Source organism: Solanum lycopersicum, chromosome 12 (assembly GCF_036512215.1).
Source record: "Solanum lycopersicum chromosome 12, SLM_r2.1".
Taxonomy (NCBI): Eukaryota; Viridiplantae; Streptophyta; class Magnoliopsida; order Solanales; family Solanaceae; genus Solanum; species Solanum lycopersicum.
Window position 1 is genome coordinate 21,791,273 of NC_090811.1, and position 21,107 is coordinate 21,812,379.

The following is a 21,107-nucleotide window of genomic DNA, read 5'->3' on the forward strand; positions in this document are numbered from 1 at the left end:
TTTGTATCAGATACATTATTCATAAATTTTTGTATCTGATACATACTGAAAAATACATGTTTTGAATGATACACTATTAAACATTATTTTATATCAACAATTTCAGAAAATTACAACTCCACAAAATAATAAACAAAATTAGGATTTAGTGTATCAACTAATTATATTTAAAATATTGATACATTATAATATGACACATTATATTTTCATTAATGGATCATTATTTGATTAGCTAACTGAAACACATTCAACAATCAATAGAACAAAATCAACATACTAATTGATTGCAATTAAATACTGATACATCACAATATGAAACATGAATTTGTCGTTTGTGGGTCATTCATGATTTACCAATAAAAAAAGTATAAAAATTGATAGTTTTTTTTTCAAAAAAAAAATGATATATAAGTTCTATTTAGTATTGATGAACTTTCTGTAGTTTCGACAAACTCACACCTCACCATTTTTGAGAATTCCTTGAATAGAAAAGTTATCAATCTTCGACTAAGAATGAACCTTTTGATATGTCCATCACCTATCGCCCCCCTTTGTTGTTCACGCATAATATAAGTGCTTTTCGTCTCATGGCAAATTTGATATTATATGCTCTATCTCCAACTTCTCAATGTTTACTTTCGCTATTGATGAGTCGTGCAGTTTTTTGATTTGTTTTCAACCCAAACAATATCTTCGAAATAAAAAAACACAAGGAGTGTTATTTGCGTTTAATTGTGTAAAAGCAAGACTAAAAGATGGTGCATTTTCAATGTTTCGAAGAAGAAAGAAAAAAAAATAAAAATGAAGGACAAACAGATAATTTGAACAGATAAACAAGTTACCTATTTCATGTTGAATTAGTTTTGACTAGATAAAGACTTGATTTTGAATTTCAAAAGTAATTGAGAAATCAACTGACAAGAAAATGGAGAGTGATTTATGATTTATGGAATGAAATGAGGAAGTGATAAATTTTGATTTTTGGAGTTATGAGTTATGTATCCGCCTGATTAGTTTTAGGAGGAAAATAAGGAATTTTGAAAATTGTTAAAAATGGCAAGAATTAATGGAAATTATGGAAAAAGATGTATGTATAGGTAATTTTTCCTTTACTTTTTGAACACATATTTGATGGGCAATTTGGACGGGTCAGTAAAAAATGAACTTAAATTGCCAGCACTATTGGTGGCTGTCATCTTGGTATTCTTAGTTACTGTTACAACTTTGTATGTGTGATGACAAAATACATGTTAAATTTCCTGTTGGAATAGGAGAAAACGTCTTAGCAATGGAAGTAGAGTATAGTATCAACAATGTAACAGCAATAGTGTGGCACTCGATGTGTCATGTACCTTTTTAAAGTGTTGGGCATCTTTCTTCAACCTAGCTTTTCAAAAAATAGTGCTAGGACCAAAGGTGGAAGCTTAATCTTCTGGAAAAACAATTACAGGAATAAATAATGGAGAAAAGAAAGTACATATCTATAAACAAACAAATGAGAGGGACTAAATGACAATAGGAAAGGAAGTACACAATTATAATTAAGCATAATACACACAGTATATATTAATTTAAGGTCTAAGAATATATATTAGACAGCAGCCCCGACTCCATCCAAACAGAACATATTACATGAAGACCGCTACTAACATAAATCAGAATTTTGAATGACACAAATTGAAAGAGGCCAAGCAAAAAAAGTTTGGAACCATGTTCTTCAACATGTACTCGAAAAATGTCTATAACTTCACAACCTCATATATGATTCATTAGATCAGCAGGCAACCCCACATTAACATGGGAAATTAAAAAAATGAGTAGGAAAAAGATTTAAAAGATAAAGTGTCAATAAACTCAATCGAAAAGGTAGACAACGTAACCCATATCTATAAAAGAATCAGAATGGAGGAACACATAAATTGATAAAGAAGAGGTAAAGAGGAACAATTGCTAATGATCATGGACCAATAATTGAAAGGTGAACAACTCATCCTGAAAGTCAAGTATCATTAAACATGAAATTGCTACAAGCATTATAAAAAAAGGTTAGTAGTAGAATCAACTACTTCATGTATCCATCTTCAACTTTATTTGAGAATAATAAATGTTAAACGAACTCATTACTATAAATATTGTGAGCGAACTTATGAAATAGGTTTTTAGTGCCTATATGACAAAGTTTAGGGCTAAAACTTTTTATAAATATTTATTCATGTGAAATCAATATAGAAGCCAAACCAAGAACCACAATACCCCAATTTGTAAAAGTATATCATAATTACAAGACAACCATAAATATAGTAACGATTACATTATAAAGATGAAAAAAAAACTAAGAACAAAAATTGCGAACTCTCACATTAAAATTTTCAATCGAAGTTGGGTAAATTCAAGATTGCTTACACCGGAGACAAATCAGTACTCTTGATGGTTCACTTGGCCCGAACAGTCATTAGAGGAAGTAGAAAAATGAAAGGTAATAGTCAATTAATCATCAATATAACGTAACAACCTACAACTTATAACTAAGCACCATTTGAAAACTCACAAACTAAGAGAAGAAAAGATGTCAGCGGAAGAATGAGAATAAGAATGTTTCAGAAAAATCACCAGTTGTTACCTTGTCCAGAATTGAAGCTTCAGCAGATGATGAACATTACTTTGCTCGCAGATGAAGGTTGTTGTGAATGCAAGGGACATTCGTTTCTGCAAATCAAAGTAAACGGATGAATAATCTAAAATGAAGAGTCAAAGAGGGGATGAAAGATAAACTAAAAACGAACGGCGCACGTATGATTGACTCGAAATCAATAAATATCAATACTAATACCAATAAAAGAGTCATTTGAAGGACTTATACAAAGGCATTGAGGCTAATCCAGAAGGGTTCTCCTGTGGGAAACTCCCTCTGTACAAACAATCGACAAAAACCGTGAGGTAATTTTAAAGAATTTATAATCAATTACAATTCAAGAACACATATTGTAGTCTAGAATCTGGCAATCTATGAAAATTCAGTTCAACAAACTTGAGGCTTCCGGAACAATGGAAACAAAAGGGAAGGTTAACATATTAGTCCTAAATTTTCTTTGAGTAACCATAACAGAAAAAGAGTTACAAAACAAACTGAAGTAACGGAACCTAAGAGTGGGGAAGGAATTCCAATAATAACTCACTGTTTTGATCCCTTGAAACAACTCACTGAATTTAGTAAATCATTCTAGGAAGCTACACCTACAAACTAACTAATATCCTACATCTTTTTGGCGGATTTTAACTTATATACGTGACAATGATGATGTAAAAGAGTTACACAATGTTAGTCCATAGAAATTAAACTCTCTTTTTCTCGTGCAGCCTGAAAATTTAATATTGGATGCTTCGATTGACCTCAAGGTTTCTAATTTTGGATAGTGTTCTAACCCACCAAGTCAGGGTAACTATTCTTATACTTTCCATTGCTCTTCACCTTTGGGAAATGAAATCCTCAACTCTTTCTTTACTTTGCGGTTATCAATTTAGTAATGCAGCGGAAACACAATTATTTGAGCCTTTATTGAATTTGTTAACCAAGGGAACCTATGTGTCTTTATAGTCCTCCATTGATCCTGAAGTTGATCCGTGGTCTCAAACCATTCAAACCACAAAAAACTTACTCACATGCCCCTCTCTGTGGCTGTTTTTAATATGTGGTGGCGGGGATTTGAAAAGATGATAGAAGTGATGTTCTTTTTTTTTTAATCATAAAGAAAGCAATTGTGATACACTTGAAAATTAATAAGATCAAGTATTATAATTGTTCAACAAAAATTTAGTTGATCGTTTCACATATATTAAAAATAATTTTAAAGCAGTTTTTAACTTGGGAATGATGCTCATGTAAAGGCTGCAGATGATTATATATGCAATATTTTTGAGTTTTTCCATGGTGTCGATGATATGAAGTATTTTACTGCTCAATGATTTTATAGAGTCAAGAGCCAAGGATATTGTGATTAAAGATCATGACCAATTTATCGACAACAAGTGTGCACTCTTATCAGAAATTAAGGCTGACAACCCTTATTGCCTTGTAAAGAAAAACAAGATTATTTCAATACCCTCAAATGTAAGCAGTTCAAGAAAAGTTTCAGATCAAATATCACTATTACTATGACATCAAGTATTTAGTCTCATTCTTGTCATTTATTAGCTTACCATAAGATGTTTCAAGTCCTGATAATGAATCAAATTCTATCATATCAAGTGACAATGATGTTATGGATGTCAATGAACTGAAGGGAGAAAAGAAGCTCTTGGATCTCTATTCTGGTTTAGTGAAATGTCTACTGGGTTGTGTCTGGATGCTGATGTTTACGGTGTTCAACTTTTAACTAAATGGATTGTTGACCTAAATCGATATGCTTGAGACAGCTTAAAAGTGAATCACACGAAACTGAGGTAAGGAGTGAATCAGCTGAAAATTTGTTATTGCATTTGAAGGAGTGCGAGCAGTTTTGTGCATCCTGCTCTTTATTGAAAAGCAATACCCAACACACCCTTTGCTAAAAGTAGGAGATAAGGATGTGGAAGATGAGATGCTGGTACATATGATGATGGAGATTTGGCGGTAATGAATGACAAATTTTTCAGGTAGAAGATATTTTAAAAGTTCTCTATGGAGGCCTAGTGGAAATAAAGAAGTCAATCATTTACTTTAAGGTATGTTGGAATGGTTATGGCCCGAATTGAAGTCACTTAGGACGATAAAAGACTTAGATTATTACCTCCGTAAAATAAAATTTTTTGTAACCAAGGGCTTCAAAACAACTGTTTAGCTTTGGAAGCAAACAACATATGCGAAGACCCTCCTTGCCAAGGCAGGGCATAATGAATTTATTCGTTTTAAGAACTTAGCAAATCCATTGCAAAGAATCAAAAAATAAATAACTTGAAGTATTCATGAGTTAGCTTTTGAAGTTGAGTTAGACTCATGTGTCATATCTTACATAGGATTAGAGCCAGACTCATCCCAATTTGTATTTCACCAATGTTGAGCCCCCATTTAGAAGGATCAGATTATGTTGAACCGAATCGTTACGCATGCAGCAATTTCAGTTTTATGAAAACATTACCCATGCAGCGATTTCAAATTTATTCAAAAGAAAAAAATAATTGTTGACAAAATCGATGCTTTATCAACGATTTTAGTCGAATCTTTTAATGCCACAAACGATGTTAATTTTGTTTGAAATACATCGCTTCCTCATGGGCCCCAACATTGGTGAACAACAAACTAGAATGGGTTTGGCTATGATTCTACGTAAAGATATGACACATCTCCAAAAGTTAGCTCATCAATACTTCAAGTTATTTATTTTTTGAATCTTATAATGAATTTGCTATGTTTCTAAAACGATTAAATTCACTTATGCCCTGGCAAGGAGATTCCTCACATATGACGTCTACTTCCAAGTTAATCGCAAAATAGTTGCTTTGAAACTCTTGGTTACAAAATCTTTTATTTTTTGGAGGCAATTAATCTAAAGTTTTTCATCGTCTTAACTGATTTCATCGGGGTCATAATCCTTCCAACGTACCTTAAGTAAATCATTGACTTCTTTATTTTCACTAGTCCTCCATAACAAACATTAAAAATCTCTTCCACCTCAAAAATTTGTTATTCGTTACATCCAGATTCTCATCATCATATAAACCATCATCTTCATCTTCCACATCCTCATCTCCTACTTCTAGCAAAGCGTGTACTGGGATATTGCTTTTCAACAAGGAGCAGGATGCACAAAGCTGCTATCACTCTTTCAAAAGCAATAACAAATCTTCAGTTGATTCATTTCTTACCTCATTCTAGGTGGTTTACTTTTAAGCTATCACAAGCATATCGATTTAGGTCAACAATCCATTTATTTAAAAGTTGAAAACTGTAAACATTAGCATCCAGACACAGCCTAGTAGACATTTCACTAAACAAAAATAGAGATCCGAGAGCTTCTTTTCTCGCTTTAGTTCATTGACCTCCATAACACCATTGTCACTTGATTTGATAGAATCTGATTCATTATCAGGACTTGAAACTTCTTATGGTAAGCTAATAAATGACGAGAATGGGACCAAATAATTGACGGCATAATAATAGTCAAATTCTGATCTCAAACTTTTCTTGTTTACCTTATACAATGATCTTGTGTTTTTTATTAGGGTGTGTTTTGGTATGAAGGAAAATATTTTCCACGGAAAATGTTTTCCTAAAAAATGTTTTCCTCGAAAATAAGTAGATTTACTCATTTTCTCATGTTTGGTTGGTGAATAGAAAATATTTTAATGTTTGATTTTTGAATGAAAAATATTTTTGAGAAATATCTTTTATTTTTTACATGAGTAGAAAATAATTTTTGAAATTAAAAATATTTTTTTAAAAACAAACTTAAAGGAGTGGGCTGGGTGGGTCGAGGGTAGGGGTGAAAAAATGAATTTTTGAAGTTGAAAATATTTGTAAAAACAAACTTCAATTATTCTTTTGGGATAGGGGGTTCGAGGGTAGGGGTGAAAAAATGAATTGAAGTTAAAATTATTTTTTTTAAAATAAACTTAAGTTCTTTTTAAGGGTAGAGGGGCTGGTAGGGGTTGGGGTTGGGGGCTGGTAATGTGGGTGGATGGCTGGTAGGAGTGGGTTGGTCGGTCGGTGGGGGCAGGTAGAGGTTGGGTGGGTTGGGGGCTGGTAGGGTGGGGTAGGTAGGGGAGGTTGGAAAACAGTTTTTGAACCTGTGTTCCTTATATTTTGAAGGGCAGTCATTTTCCTTAAATTGAGATAAATGAGTTTATATAGAAAATATTTTCCAAAACATTTGACCCAACCAAACATGAGAAAATTGAAAAACATTATACATACTAGTGTTGAGGAAAGCGAGCGCTTTCATCGCTTAAAGCGATGAAGCAAAGCGATGCGAGCCTTCTACGCTTCACAGACTAGAATGAGTATGTGACAGCTTCATCGCTTAAAGCGAGCACTTCATCGCTTAAAGCGTGAAGTGGGCCTTTATCGTTTTTTTCCGCTTCATGCTTCCCTGAACACTACATTATACCAAACACACCCTTGATCTAGCTCACTATTAATACTTTCACATGTTTTTGCCATTTGAAACTACATCATGTCATCAACAAAGCTATGGTAATGATAAGTATCCCTTCATTCTTAATCAGAAGCTTCGGGTCCTATTTATCTACAGAATTAATTCATTTTCTAGCTAGAGGACTATGTCATTCCGCTAGCATAGTTGAACGTTTTGTATTTCCAAATTTGATGCGCAGTGGATGGAAAACACATGTGGATTATTTTTAATAATAATCTAGAGTATAAAATGTTAGTAGTATTTTCTTACTTGAATAGCACACATAAACGTGTTAGCAAGTTATAAATTATAATAAGATACATAATATTTAACCACGATCAAGTAATTTATATGAAAACACATATTTTAAGGTTAATTCATTTGACAAAAATATTAGATTGCCTTTCCATCCAATGTACTCACTGATATTCAATTCAAACATTTTCGAGGTGCTTAAGATTCTGTGGAAGATACTCCACACATCAAGCTTAGCATTGTGTGGCCATTGCATTCGAGCACTAGAAAACTAGAAATTTGACTTCAACTAAGAAGTGAAATGATGAATTCTACTAAAATCCATTGACGAAAAATAAGTAAACTAAGCAAAAACAGACAGAATATATACAAGAAAACTTGACATGAAAATGAATTAAAGTACTAATTAACATTCAACAAATGAAAAGTAGCAAAGAGATGAACGAAAATCAATAAAAAGGCAATACTTACCGGACTCTCAACTATTAAACAAATGCAAATTCAATAATTATTATATTGTTATACAAAGCAAAAAAAAAGTATATACGACTATTTTGAAGATCACAAGCGTAAAAAGTAATCCGAATCAATGTCTCCACCAGATGCCCATATCTGGTGTTGCCCCACAGCAGTACTAATAAAGGCATTTCCACAACAGTACTAAATAAAATTCTAAAACTGCCTAGTTATAGGAGTTATAACATACTCATAAAAAGGAACATTATATTACTCAAATTGTTTATGTAGTGAGGCAGCTGAGACAATGGTTACTTTGTTTTTGCATTGTAGACTCACTAACCAACTATGGAAGATTTTCATTAATCTCGGAGGCATACAATGGACAATGCCTAGCGAGATTGTTGACACTCTATCTAGGTGGGAAGAAGATGGGAAGGGAGCAAAAAACAGTAGCTACTGGAGAACCACACCATCTTGTATATGGTGGACCATCTAGAAGGAGAGAAATGTTAGGTGTTTCGAAGACAAGAGTAGAACAATAGAGAAAATCAAAACAAATTGTATTTTGCTTTTGTGTTTTTGGTGTACAAGGAACTCCCCTATAGATGCAGAAAATATCCTAGATGTGTTAGAATCATGCTAGGATTGGGGGTCCTTTGATATATTGCTATACTTTGACTTGTTGTAAAGGGGTTTAGCACTACCTAAGTGCTGAGTTTTATGATACAAATGTTACTTGTACAAAAAAAAAATAGTATCAATTGTCTCATTACTATATCATTCATAACTCATCCTTGAAGACCCACATGAAATTTTCAATTAAATTGAGGATCACTACAAATAAAAGGGATCCTAACCCAAAATAATTAAGCTCACAAGAAATGGCTGCAAGAAATCAAATGAAGAATTAGAAAAAAAACAGTAAGGACACATAGCTTTAGTTGCATAGTATAGCATTTAACAGAAAATGCTATACGAGGAAAAAAATAGGGTGCCCATTTCCTGTGCTTCGGGAAAATTACGAAGCCTGTAGACCACAGTCAACACCTTCAACGTCAAATTTCATCATTATGAATAAGAATGAACTAAGAACCCTCTTATCTCATTTTACAGGCCATGGCTTCATAGGGAAGTTTGATGACACCTAGATTATCCTCACTATCACCTCTAAATATTGTACAGGGTTTAAACCAACAAAATAATTTGATACCATGGGCTGCCCATTTTTTCCCTGATATCTCACCAAAATATACTAGCATGTACATCAAATGATGTTTGTACCATCACCTCATCTAAGCAACTAATAAATTTTCCCTCTGAAAGATATCAAAACTACCTCCATAGTTCGGAAAGAAAGGCCAACTAAAACACACTTTGCATTTCTATTTTTTTCGTACGTAAAATATTTGCAAGAAGTACCAAAATGGTTCAAAATAGATTACAGGGCATAAATTGCACCTCGCACTCCAAACATATTAAATCTTTTCCCCTGATAAGAAAAAAAGACATACTTCTTCCTCCTATCAAGAGTACTACTATAACAGCAAAAATACAAATTCTTTTTTTGAAACTAGTAACTTTTTCTATATATGTTAGAATCCGAATCTTACAAGAGTTGTAGCAGCGCCATATTTACGAAGTACTACCTACAACTATGATTCTATGATCCTGTGTCTATAATGAGTCTAAAACATCAATGATAGAGACAGGATCATTTAAAAGTAACTGATTACACCAAAAACTTAGTAGCAAGATGCAATTAAGCTTTAATTTGGTGCATACTGCTCTCTATGCTCTTAAAACACCAAGAATTTCTCTCCTTCCATATTGTCCACCAAAATAACAAATTCCTAATATATATGTTTTTAACTCAAGGTATCTGCAGGCTGCAGGCTGCAGCCATTTCCCCTCAAAGCACTTTCAAAAACAATAAATGAATACTACTTCGTACTAAAGGATCAGAACAGAGCTGATTATCCTATCTTAAGGCACAACAGTAAATGGTGTTAAGTAACTTCCCAACAGGAACCATGTTCTAAGTGTCAGACCTTCAACAAAATAGATAAAGACATTACAATTCTAGACTTGAATGCCTGAAGTCTGATAACCAATGGCCTCAGGAGCATTGATGCCCATGTTTGGGTCAAATAAGCTCTTTGTTTCAACTGCAGAGTTGAAATGGCACACTCCCTGACAACATTAGTGCTGAGAATGGCGAACTTTGGGCAAGATTGTTATTAGGAACAACAGGAAACAAGGGATGAGATACAGGAACTGGTGGGGCCGGGAGAGCCCGGGAGGAGAAACAAGTGTTGGTGGAGCAGCGGCTGGCATTGGAGGCCTCATATTTTGCACAAGAAAAAATGGTTGTGGTAGAACCATCAGTGCAGGAGGTGGAACCAAGACAGCAAGATATTGTGAATACCAAGAAAGATGGTGACGGGGAACTGACCAACCAGCAGGAGGCATAGGCAACGCGGGATTATATATACACCAAAAAGATAGGGTCCATGTAAGAATTTATACACCTATTAGAGCTAGTGATTAGAAGTCTAAAGCTGCTAATAAATTCAACGCATGCCCAAAAAACAACAAAATATAGACGAGAAGGTTGACAACAACTAAATGCAAAGGCTAAAATTTTCCCTAAGATCCTCTTATTTTAATGATGGCAGTATCTTTTCCAAGTTGCATGCTACTTGACTAACCCACCAAGTAGTTCATTAACATCCATAAGTGTAGGTGTTACCATACCGGTGAGTCGGTAACCCTGAGTCAACAAGAGTTGCAAAATATGGATTCATACTAAGCGTTGTAACAGGGATTCGAACATGAAATTTCCAGACTGTTGCTCCTATTCCTCAACAACCCAACTATCCTACGGATACAATTTTTTGCATTACCTATAGGCCAGAACACTATGCCAAACCATTACTATAACAAAGTTGGAACTGGGATTTTCTGATCATTACGATAATAATGAGCTCGAATCCTTCTTTTAAGGATGGTAACAATTAATCTATATATTCACAATAGGTATACTACATCCAAATATGCAGTTCCCCTTCATAAGTGTTACAAAACTTACACCTTGAACCCCTAGCAGCACTAATTTTTTACAAGTAGTCTAAAACATTAAAAAATATCTTCATTACTTTGCTTGTTTGACCTTAATGAGATTCAATCCTTATCTCATATATTCATTATTTTGCTTGTTTTATCAAGTAATACTACTCCTAAGTCCTAACATAGGAAATCTTTCAGAAGAAAGAGTTGGTAATCCTAGAATAGAGAAATAAAACAAGATGTAGCTCCCCCGTCCCCCCAAACTATCACAACCTCCCTCTTTCCTCCCATAGTGATAAGGCAAAAGTAAGTTGTAGTTCTTAAGAAGATCAGAAGTCAACTATACAAAGAATTACTTTAGTTCAAAGAGAGAGCTTGCCTCTCGTTTTTTGCTGATCCATTGACTCAGGATAGGTTCCATGTTAAAAATTCTTAAAGTTACCCTCTTAAATGAAATACTCTCTCCGTTTTTAAAAAGAATGATTGATTTCCTTTTTTGGCAATACTTTAACTTTAACTTTCCACATGACAAGTTTAAGACCACAAGATTAAAGAGCATTTTGGTTCATTTGACATAACCTTAATTTAGAACTATAAGATTAAAAAGTCTTTTTTTTCTTAAACTCCGTTCCAAGTCAAACTAGGTCATTTTAAACAGAGGCAAGTATATGTTTTGTCCTTCTCTATAGATTGTTGTGACATTGACTAGTCAGAATTGAAAATATTTTCTTCTTATCAAGACACACTATGACTCTTTGTATTTGTTCTGTCTTGACCACAGATTCTTATTCAAGGAATGACCACAGATACTCATTCAAGGAATATACTCTTTGATATAGTGATAAATCGACATGAATGACAGTTTCCATCTTAAACAAAACTTATTCAAGGAGAACATACTTCAAGATGAACTGACTTCACACTTGAAGCACAAAATAAAGAGACTATGTCTTGGATCTTATGCGGGCATGCTTCTCACAAACCCCAAATATCTTGCTAATAGATAAAAATCATCCATGTCCAAAGATTTAGCATATAGGATACAGAAAGGAAAGGTTTTTAAAATAAGCTAACTCATGCAACAGCATATCATAAAGTATTCTAGCACAAAGGAACTGAAAAGAAAAGGCATATCTATTAGAAACATACAGTGGTGGCACTATGCTAAAAATTGCTCAGGGAGGATATCCTAGAATTGCACCACCAAGATACTGGGATGATGGAATGTCCACTTTGGCAGTTTTAGCTGCGGACTCATCTTCTACAGGAAAATAAAATCCAACAGACAAACATATTTAGCTTTATGTAGTCATGAAAATGAGCAGACAGAAGACCTATTAGTGTCGGAGGAAAATATCTGCAGAAAGCTGAAAAGGCAATAAGCTCATACTAACTCAAATAAAGAAATGCACTAAAAGCTCAAACACAAAGGTAAAAAGCTTTAAACACCTAAAAGCAGGGGTGTGCACTAAGATTAAACCAAAAAATCAAATCGAACCTAATTTATTTGGTTTAATTTTGGATTAACAATATACTTCATTTGGTTTCAGATTTAGAAAATAAAAACCAAAATAACAAAATAACCGGAAAAAAAAATTTAAAAAAAAAAAAAATATATATATATATATATATATATATAGAGAGAGAGAGAGAGAGAGAAAATATTTAGGTTTAGAATAAGTTAGACTTAATGACTTTTATCCCTTTTTAATTATTGCCTTCTCATTATGATTTAGTTTATATTTTATGTTTGTACATCAATAATATGTATACTTTTTAAGTATTATGTTTTAAGTTTTACTTGCGATTTATATTAGAAAGTACATTAAGAAATTCAATATTGTTACTTCTCCTTGTATTTTTTTTTTCAAATTGCATATATAACTTTGATTATATTACTAATTATTGACATAACGGAACCGAAAAAGCCAACCCGAAAAGAGAAAAATCAAACAAAATTTATTTTGGTTCAGATTGGTTTACACTTTTTCAAACCAAAGTTTGAAAAATCCACAAAACCAAACATAGAAAATTGAATGCACGCCCATACCTAAAACCAGTGGACAGAAAAAAAGGAATTCAGACATTAATTGCCATTAGCAAGATGCAAAGTTGAAAAGCTCTAAAACAAGCATCCTACAGGGTTCTATAGAGGTGGAGATGCACAGGAGCCCATAATGAATCAGAGACTTAAAACCAATAGCATGGAGTTATTAATATACAAGCTCCAGAGTTCCCTTCGGAGCCATGAGGACATCCGACAAAAATGAGATCGATGATTCAAGCTCTAGGCTTTGCTAAATTCAAGCAAAACCAGGAACATCGGTAGCATTATTTCAAATTTTCAAAAACCCCAATTTAAGTTTATAAAACCAAGTTAAGAAAATATTCTTCTTTGATAGCCAAAGAAATCTCTAAGGACCAGTCACGCATGGTTCAAAACTTGATGGATAATGAGGCTCCTCTCTAAGTCGAGGAAACATTCTTTGCCACAAGAATAGCAATTCAATAGTACTAGTACAATGGTATAACAAGAAAGAAGTGAAAGCAAAGGTTACATATTTTCTTGCTACAATTCAGCAACCATATGGCTCATCCATGAATTCAAAGAGGTAAAATTTAAGCACATCACGCACTGTTCTTACCTTCCTCTCCATAGTGAGCTTCTAACAAATCACTTGGGATTCCTTGCATTCCATATACTTCAATATCAGTAGACAGAAGGTTGGCATTTGGTACCCTGTAATAGCCAAATATGATAGCTTAATGCATTTATTGCCAAAAAACGGATAAAAATGCAACAAAAAGAAAGTAGCATGAGACATAATCAGCATATTGGATCCCATCCTACAAATGATCCCTTGGTAATTAGAGCAGGCAAGAAATTTTGGCAAGAAGCTTTAGGAATTTTGCTATGTGGTAAGTGGGTCAGAAAAACAAGGTCAAATTTGCTTTAAAGTTTAAACATCAGAAGTACCCATCTACAACATCAACTGCAATTGTCTCCATCCCAAAATAGTTAGGGTCTGTATAAGGATCCCTAACATCTATTCTGCTCCATAGGACCTGTTTTATTGCAATACTCAGTAATTTCACTTGGTATCTATATACGGATCATTTGCTTCCATTGTTTTCTATTCTACCCAAATAAGTATTACATACACAATTCTTTTAGTTGCATCAACAGGTAAGTGTGCTCTTCTACCATAACATTTTAACTTCTAAGATGGAGTAAATGACCTCTTTCCGCAGCTGTACATTAGGCAAATTCTATAGAAATGAAATATTTCAAGCATAGGCATATTATATCTATATAGTTTTGGGGAGATGTTGCCCTACATTATAAATCAAAAACCTGAACTATTTTAGATGATGCTTTTTTTTGGTGAAATAATTTTCTTAATGAGAGGGAACACCCAATGCACAAAATATTGATCAAGGGACAACATTTTTTATAAAGATGTATCAAGGTATTCATAACAAGAGAACCTAAAATAACACATTTTTTTCTAGCTTTAAAGTTAGTAGGCATGAATTACTTAGAGGTTACATAACAAATTTTAATTTTCTGCATCAGTAACATTATGACTACTTGAAAATAACCATATCATTCTCTAGTATGACCGAATTCTCGAGCTACTTTTAATTCTTTTGTGTCCCAAAATATTCTCATCAACTAAACTATGTTCTTAAACAGCCTTCAAGGTATCTGCTCAAAGTAGTACATCCACTCACTATGACACGCACACCCAATGAGCTCCGTGTCCCCCAATTTCATGGCTTCAACATTTTGTTCCCTTCTGTGGAAGATGGAAACATGTCCACAACAGCACCAACAAAACATACGAAAACCACTCTCAATGCTAAAGTACAAGAAATATATCAACGCACATGGCTAAAAAGGGCAAATTTAAGAATATATCTAGAGAATTCTCAGCAAAAAGAACTTACTTACTGGCTGACGGTTTCTTTGTGAACCTGGAGAACGTGAATGGCTATGCCGCCAGCAGTAGAATGCTTCTTATGGCAAACACGGCATTTGAAGTGTTCAGCCTTTTGATGGTGAACCAAAATCTTCTCATCGTCGAACTCCCTGTCACGGTAGTAGCACCATACTTTATCGGATGATCTCTTCTTCCTCTTCCCCATTTAGCCCTACAGAAAACCCAAAGTGCTCCTCGCTCTAGAAATTGAATCAAATCGGAATAAATTTAATGCGTGCTAATCCGGTAGGGTTCCGAAATCTATTTGGGATTGAACATTAGGTTTTTTCTCTATGCCAGACTGTTAGGCTTGTTTGTTAAGCAGGAATTAATAAGGTAAACATTAGTAACGAAGGGTTTATTTTATCAAGGTTTTGGTTCATTATTTTAAATTTAATTTGTGTTTGAATTAAAACTTTTTTAAAAATAATTTAATTACATCTTTAAATTGTTATGTAATTGGGTTAAGGTTAGTAATCCTCGGAAAATGTTTTTTATGGCCTCCTATGTGACTATGAGAAAAATAATTTTGTTGTCATTTTTCTAATTTTCTATTTGAATTATTTGAGAATATATAATTTTCATCCTGATAAAATTGACCACTCACAAATTGTCAATTTTCAATTTAAAAAAAAAGATAAACTAACTATTTTTAAAATTAAAAAGACGGTAAACAATGGTAAAATTGAATAAATCATCTACATTTACACATAAAAATTGCAAGTAATAGTTTTAATATGTATGTAATTTTTTAAATTGTTCAAAATACAAATAGTTAGTGATATATTTGTCTTTTAATTAGTCAGTGTTAAATAACTCACATTTTAAATTTGTATCAATTTGTATTAGATATATTTCGTAAGAACCAACTCTTACTAAATAATTTGTAAGTTAATTTATTTTAAATAAATTTACTAGTACAAATTAAAACAAAAATTCAAGAAAAAGAAAAAAAAATTAAAATGATTTTGAGGGATATTTTTATTTTTATATAAACTTATCTCATGGTATTATATATCCTATGTATTACTAATACCTCCAAATGGAAGGTATTAGTAATACATCATAGGTTTAAGTTATTCACGACCCGTTAAAATTATCCGCATAATTTACTTAGATACCTGAACCATGACTTGTATCTATTGAACACACCTAAAATTGTTCAAGACATGTATCTATAAAACACAAAATGTTGAGGTGTCGAACTAAGAGTATTTCATTAGCTGCGCGTGAATGCATTATTCTTTATTTTTTGAAAATAAATTTGTACTTATTTTCTGTCACGACCCAAATCCGGGCCGCGACTGGCACCCACACTTACCCTCCTATGTGAGTGAACCAACCAATCTAAACCTTAACATTTCAATATAAAGTAATGCGGAAGACTTAAACTCATTAATAAAATCAATAACTATTATTATCCCCAAAATCTGGAAGTCATCACCACAAGAACATCTACGATCAAATGACTAAACTAAGATTATTCTAAAAGCTAAAAATACATAAGAAGCTAGTCCATGCCGAAAGTTCAAGGCATCAAGACTTGAAGAAGAAGATCCAGTCCAAGCTAGAAGCATTAGCTCACCCTGAATTTCCGGTGTAGTAAGACTGGCTTGAATTACTGTTGAGTCGAAGGCGACGGCACGTTTGCTGCACTCCACAAATAAACAAGAAGAAAACATAAAAGTAGGGGTCAGTACAAAACACGGGTACTGAGTAGATATCATCGGCCAACTCAAAATAGAAAACAGTATATATCAGATAATATCATAAAATCAACTAATATCCTTAGCATGCAGCATTTACAGTTACCATAACCCTTGGTTACAACACCAAGCACATCACTGAGGACTCACGCCTCCTCATCATACTCATTTGGGAATTAGGTTCATTAGATTTGAATATATTATCATCTTTCAAGACTCATTATCTTTATTCCTCTCGTGTCGGTACGTGACACTCCGCTCCTCAATATACTATCCTGGTGTCGGAACGTGACACCCGATCCATATTCTATCCTGTTACCGGAACGTGGCACCCGATCCATATACTATCCTGGTGTCGGAACGTGACACTCCGATCCTCATATACTATCCTGGTACCGGAACGTGGCACCCGATCCATATACTATCCTGGTGTCGGAACGTGACACTCCGATCCTCATATACTATCCTGGTATCGGAACGTGGCACCCGATCCCCTAATCTCACCACTTTCGTTCATCAAGCCTTCTTTTATACCAAGGCATCATCATTAACAAAGTAGATTAGGATTTCTTTTCAAGATTTGGGATTCAATAGCTTCATCATGCTTATTTATTCACAATTACATAATCACATCATTCATGCAAGTATATAATTAAGCATATAGAAGGTTTACAATACTACTAACACATATCATTCGCTATTAAGAGTTTACTACGAATAGCATGAAAACCATAACCTACCTCCACCGAAGAATTGCGATCAACAAGCTATCTTCTCAAAATCCTTGCTATCCCCTTCGTTTCTCTCTCTCTCTCTACTCGTTCTCTTTCTTTTTCTGTCTCTCTTTGTCCTTTCTTATTTTTCTTATTCCAGCCCTCTTTCTTTTACCCTAATTAGTATATAATTAAGAATAAAAGATGACAATAATAACCTCCTAATTAACTTAAGGTTACCTCTTTTAACCCCCAAGTAATTAGAGTTATTAACATTAACCAACTAACTTTATAATTAAGGCAAGAATAGTCAAAAACGTCCCTTAAAACGTATAAAAAAATCCGACCCGGACTGGGATTTCGCAGTCTGTGACGGCCCGTCGCGCCTGCGACGGTCCGTCCTACTGCCCGTCACAGAGTTCAGAGACTCAATTTCTCTGAAGGGTCTGTGACGGCCCGTCCTGCCATTCCGTCACGAAGTTTAGAGAGTCGATTTTCCGTACCCAATTTCAGATTTTCTAAGTGTTTTGGGACGAGACACCCTCGACGGTCCGTCGTGCCCATGACGTTCCGTCGTGGGTTCCGTCGTCTCAGCCTGTTTTTCCAGAAATAAAATTTACTACTCAAAACGACTAAACAGGTCGTTACATTAGATACCAATTTACCCATCGTTCGTCCCCGAGCGATCACAAGAAGGAAAACAAGGGCGAAAAGGAGTACCTGAATCGGTAAACAGATATGGGTATTTTTCTCGCATATCCGCCTCCTTCTCCCAAGTGGCTTCTTCAACGGGTCGATTCTTCCATTGCACCTTGATGGATGCAATCTCTCTTGACCTCAACTTGCGAACTTCTCTATCTAAAATACCAACAGGCTCCTCCTCATAAGACAAATTCTCATCAAGCAAAACTGAATCCCAACGGATAATGTAATTTCCATCCCCATGATATCTTTTCAACATAGACACATGGAATACCGGATGCACTCCGGACAGCCCTGGAGGCAAGGCTAACTCATAAGCCACCTCCCCTACTCGCTTAAGTACTTCAAATGGACCAATATACCTTGGGCTAAGTTTACCTCGCTTACCAAATCGCATCACCCCTTTCATTGGTGAAACCTTTAACAAGACTTGTTCACCTTCCATGAACTCTAAGTCTCTAACCTTTCGATCTGCATATTCTTTTTGTCTACTTTGCGCCGCTAGAAGCTTTTCTTGAATAGACTTCACTTTTTCTATCGAATCCCTCAAAAGGTCAGTACCCCAAGGTCTAACCTCGAATGCATCAAACCAACCAATGGGAGACCTACATCTCCTCCCATACAATGCTTCAAATGGGGCCATATTAATACTTGAGTGATAGCTCTTATTGTATGAAAACTCCGCTAAGGGTAGGAAGCTATCCTAATGGCCACCAAACTCTATCACACATGCACGAAGCATATCCTCCAACACTTGAATCGTCCTTTCAGACTGACCATCGGTCTGAGGATGGAACGCAGTACTAAGGTCCAACCTAGTACCCAATTCCGCATGCAATGTTTTCCAAAACTTAGAAGTAAACTGCGTACCTCCATCTGATATGATGGATAGTGGAACCCCATGCAATCGAACGATTTCTGAGATATAGATCTTGGCTAACTTCTCTGCATTGTAAGTCACCTTTACCGGAATGAAATGAGCAGATTTAGTTAACCTATCAACAATCACCCAAATGGAGTCATACTTACCCATTGTCCTTGGAAGACCAACCACAAAGTCCATTGCAATTCTCTCCCACTTCCATTCCGGAATGGGCATTCTCTGAAGTGTTCCTCCGGGCCTTTGGTGTTCATACTTTACTTGTTGACAGTTTGGACACTTGGCAATAAAGTCAACAATATCACGCTTCATTCTACTCCACCAAAAGTGTTGTTTTAGGTCACGATACATCTTGGTTGCACCCGGATGTATAGAATACCTTGAACTATGAGCTTCTGTCAGAATAGTGTTGATCAAATCATCGACGCGGGGTACACATATACCCTTCCCTTGATTCTCAAAACACCTTCCTCATCGATTTGTGCTTCCTTAGCCTCCCCTCGCAATACTTTATCTTGGATTCGCCTTAGTTTCTCATCATCAAACTGTTTTCCCTTAATTTTGTCAAGAAAAGAAGATCTTGACTCCACGCTAGCCAACAATCCTCCCTTCTCATTTACTTCTAATCTCATCAAGTCATTAGCTAGAGTCTGAACCTCTCTAGCCAATGGGCGTCTAGAAGCTTGCATGAGCTAGACTTCCCATGCTTCCCACTTTTCTACTTAAAGCATCCGCTACAACATTCGCCTTCCCCGGATGATACAAAATAGTGATGTCGTAGTCCTTCAGTAGTTCCATCCATCTCCTCTATCTCAAGTTCAAATCTTTCTGAGTAAAGACATACTGTAGGCTACGATGATCTGTATAGATCTCACACTTAACCCCATATAAATAGTGTCTCCATTGCTTTAATGCAAACACCACCACAGTCAATTCCAAATTGTGGGTCGGATAGTTACGTTCATGCACCTTTAGTTTCCTTGAAGCATAAGCAATCACACTCTTCTCTTGCATTAGTACTGCACCCAAACCAGAATAGGATGCATCACAATAAACAATGAAGTTCTTACCCTCTACTGGCAAGGTAAGGATAGGTGCGGTAGTCAACAAAGTCTTGAGCTTCTAAAAGCTTTCCTCACATTCGTCCGACCATACAAATGAAACATTCTGCTTAGTCAAGTTCGTCAATTGGGAAGCAATAGAAGAGAATCCCTTGACAAATCGGCGGTAGTAGCTAGCTAACCCAACAAAGCTCCTTATTTCTGAGACGTTAGTGAGTCTTACCCAATTCTTCACTATCTCAACCTTAGAAGGATCCACCATCACTCCATCCTTAGAAACCACGTGCCCCAAGAAGGACACTGCATCTAGCCAAAACTCACACTTAGAGAACTTGGCATAAAGCTTTTTCTCCCTCAACATTTCCAATACCATTCTCAAATGCTCTTCATGTTCCTTCTTGCTCTTTGAGTATACCAATATATCATCAATAAATACGATCACGAAGAGGTCCAAATATGGCTTAAAAATCCCGTTCATCAAGCTCATGAACGCAGCAGGGGCATTCGTAAGACCAAAAGACATCACTACAAATTCGTAATGCCCATACCTCGTTCGAAAAGCAGTCTTTGGCACATCCGTTGCCCGTATTTTCAATTGATGATAACCGGATCTCAAGTCAATCTTAGAGAAGACACAAGCACCTTGTAACTGATCGAACAAGTCATCAATGCGGGGAAGAGATTACTTGTTCTTTATGGTTACCTTGTTTAGTTGTCTGTAGTCTATACACATTCGAAAACTCCCATCCTTCTTCTTTACAAACAAAACCGGAGCACCCCAAAGAGATGCACTTGGTCTAATAAAGCCTTTGTTTAACAACTCTTGAAGTTGGGCTTTTAACTCTCTTAACTCCGCGGGAGCCATTCTATAAGGGGGTATCGAAATGGGGCGAGTACCCGGTTCAAGGTCAATACAAAAATCAATATCCCTATCTGGTGGCATACCAGGAAGATCTGCGGGGAACACATCCAGAAACTCACGGACCACCAAAACCAACTCAATCGAGGGTACTTGGGTAGTGTCATCCTTGAGATGTGCCAAGAAAGCTAAACACCCTTTACTAACCATTTTCTTAGCACGAAGAAAGGAGATGATACGCACCGGGTTGGAAGTGTAGTCACCCTCCCAAACTAACGGATCTGTCCCAGGTTTGGCTAACGTCACCGTTTTAG

At 35.2% G+C, this 21,107-nt stretch overlaps 1 protein-coding gene across 50 annotated transcripts; it reads right to left on the reverse strand.

Annotated features, from left to right (window-relative positions):
• Positions 1–258: 258 nt before the first annotated feature.
• Positions 259–15,232, reverse strand: LOC101262702 (protein SUPPRESSOR OF FRI 4). Of its 50 annotated transcripts, none has more exons than XR_003244575.2 (7): positions 14,841–15,210; positions 13,535–13,629; positions 12,039–12,150; positions 2,861–2,908; positions 2,621–2,706; positions 1,353–1,432; positions 259–691 (listed from the first exon to the last, which is right to left on the reverse strand). XR_003244575.2 is itself a non-coding variant. In XM_026028548.2 (4 exons), exons 1-3 carry the CDS (start codon positions 15,036–15,038, stop codon positions 2,657–2,659), a joined length of 339 nt encoding a protein of 112 aa, XP_025884333.2. In that variant the 5' UTR covers positions 15,039–15,205; the 3' UTR covers positions 259–691; positions 2,621–2,656. The 50 variants fall into 50 exon arrangements, 5 of the variants coding, with proteins under 5 accessions (XP_025884333.2, XP_069148502.1, XP_069148501.1 ...); XR_003244571.2 differs by having other exon boundaries at positions 2,831–2,908; XR_003244561.2 differs by having other exon boundaries at positions 2,404–2,706; positions 2,831–2,908.
• Positions 15,233–21,107: the final 5,875 nt, after the last annotated feature.

What these genes read in the sequence shown, in the direction of transcription:
- LOC101262702 (XM_069292398.1), bottom strand. Translation starts at nt 15,038, where the DNA reads ATGGGGAAGAGGAAGAAGAGATCATCCGATAAAGTATGGTGCTACTAC. An exon ending in CACAAAGAAACCGTCAGCCA is followed by an intron (nt 13,630 to 14,844) that starts GTAAGTAAGTTC and finishes TGGCTATTACAG; the next exon opens with GGTACCAAATGCCAACCTTC. An exon ending in AGCTCACTATGGAGAGGAAG is followed by an intron (nt 12,151 to 13,534) that starts GTAAGAACAGTG and finishes ATTTTCCTGTAG; the next exon opens with AAGATGAGTCCGCAGCTAAA.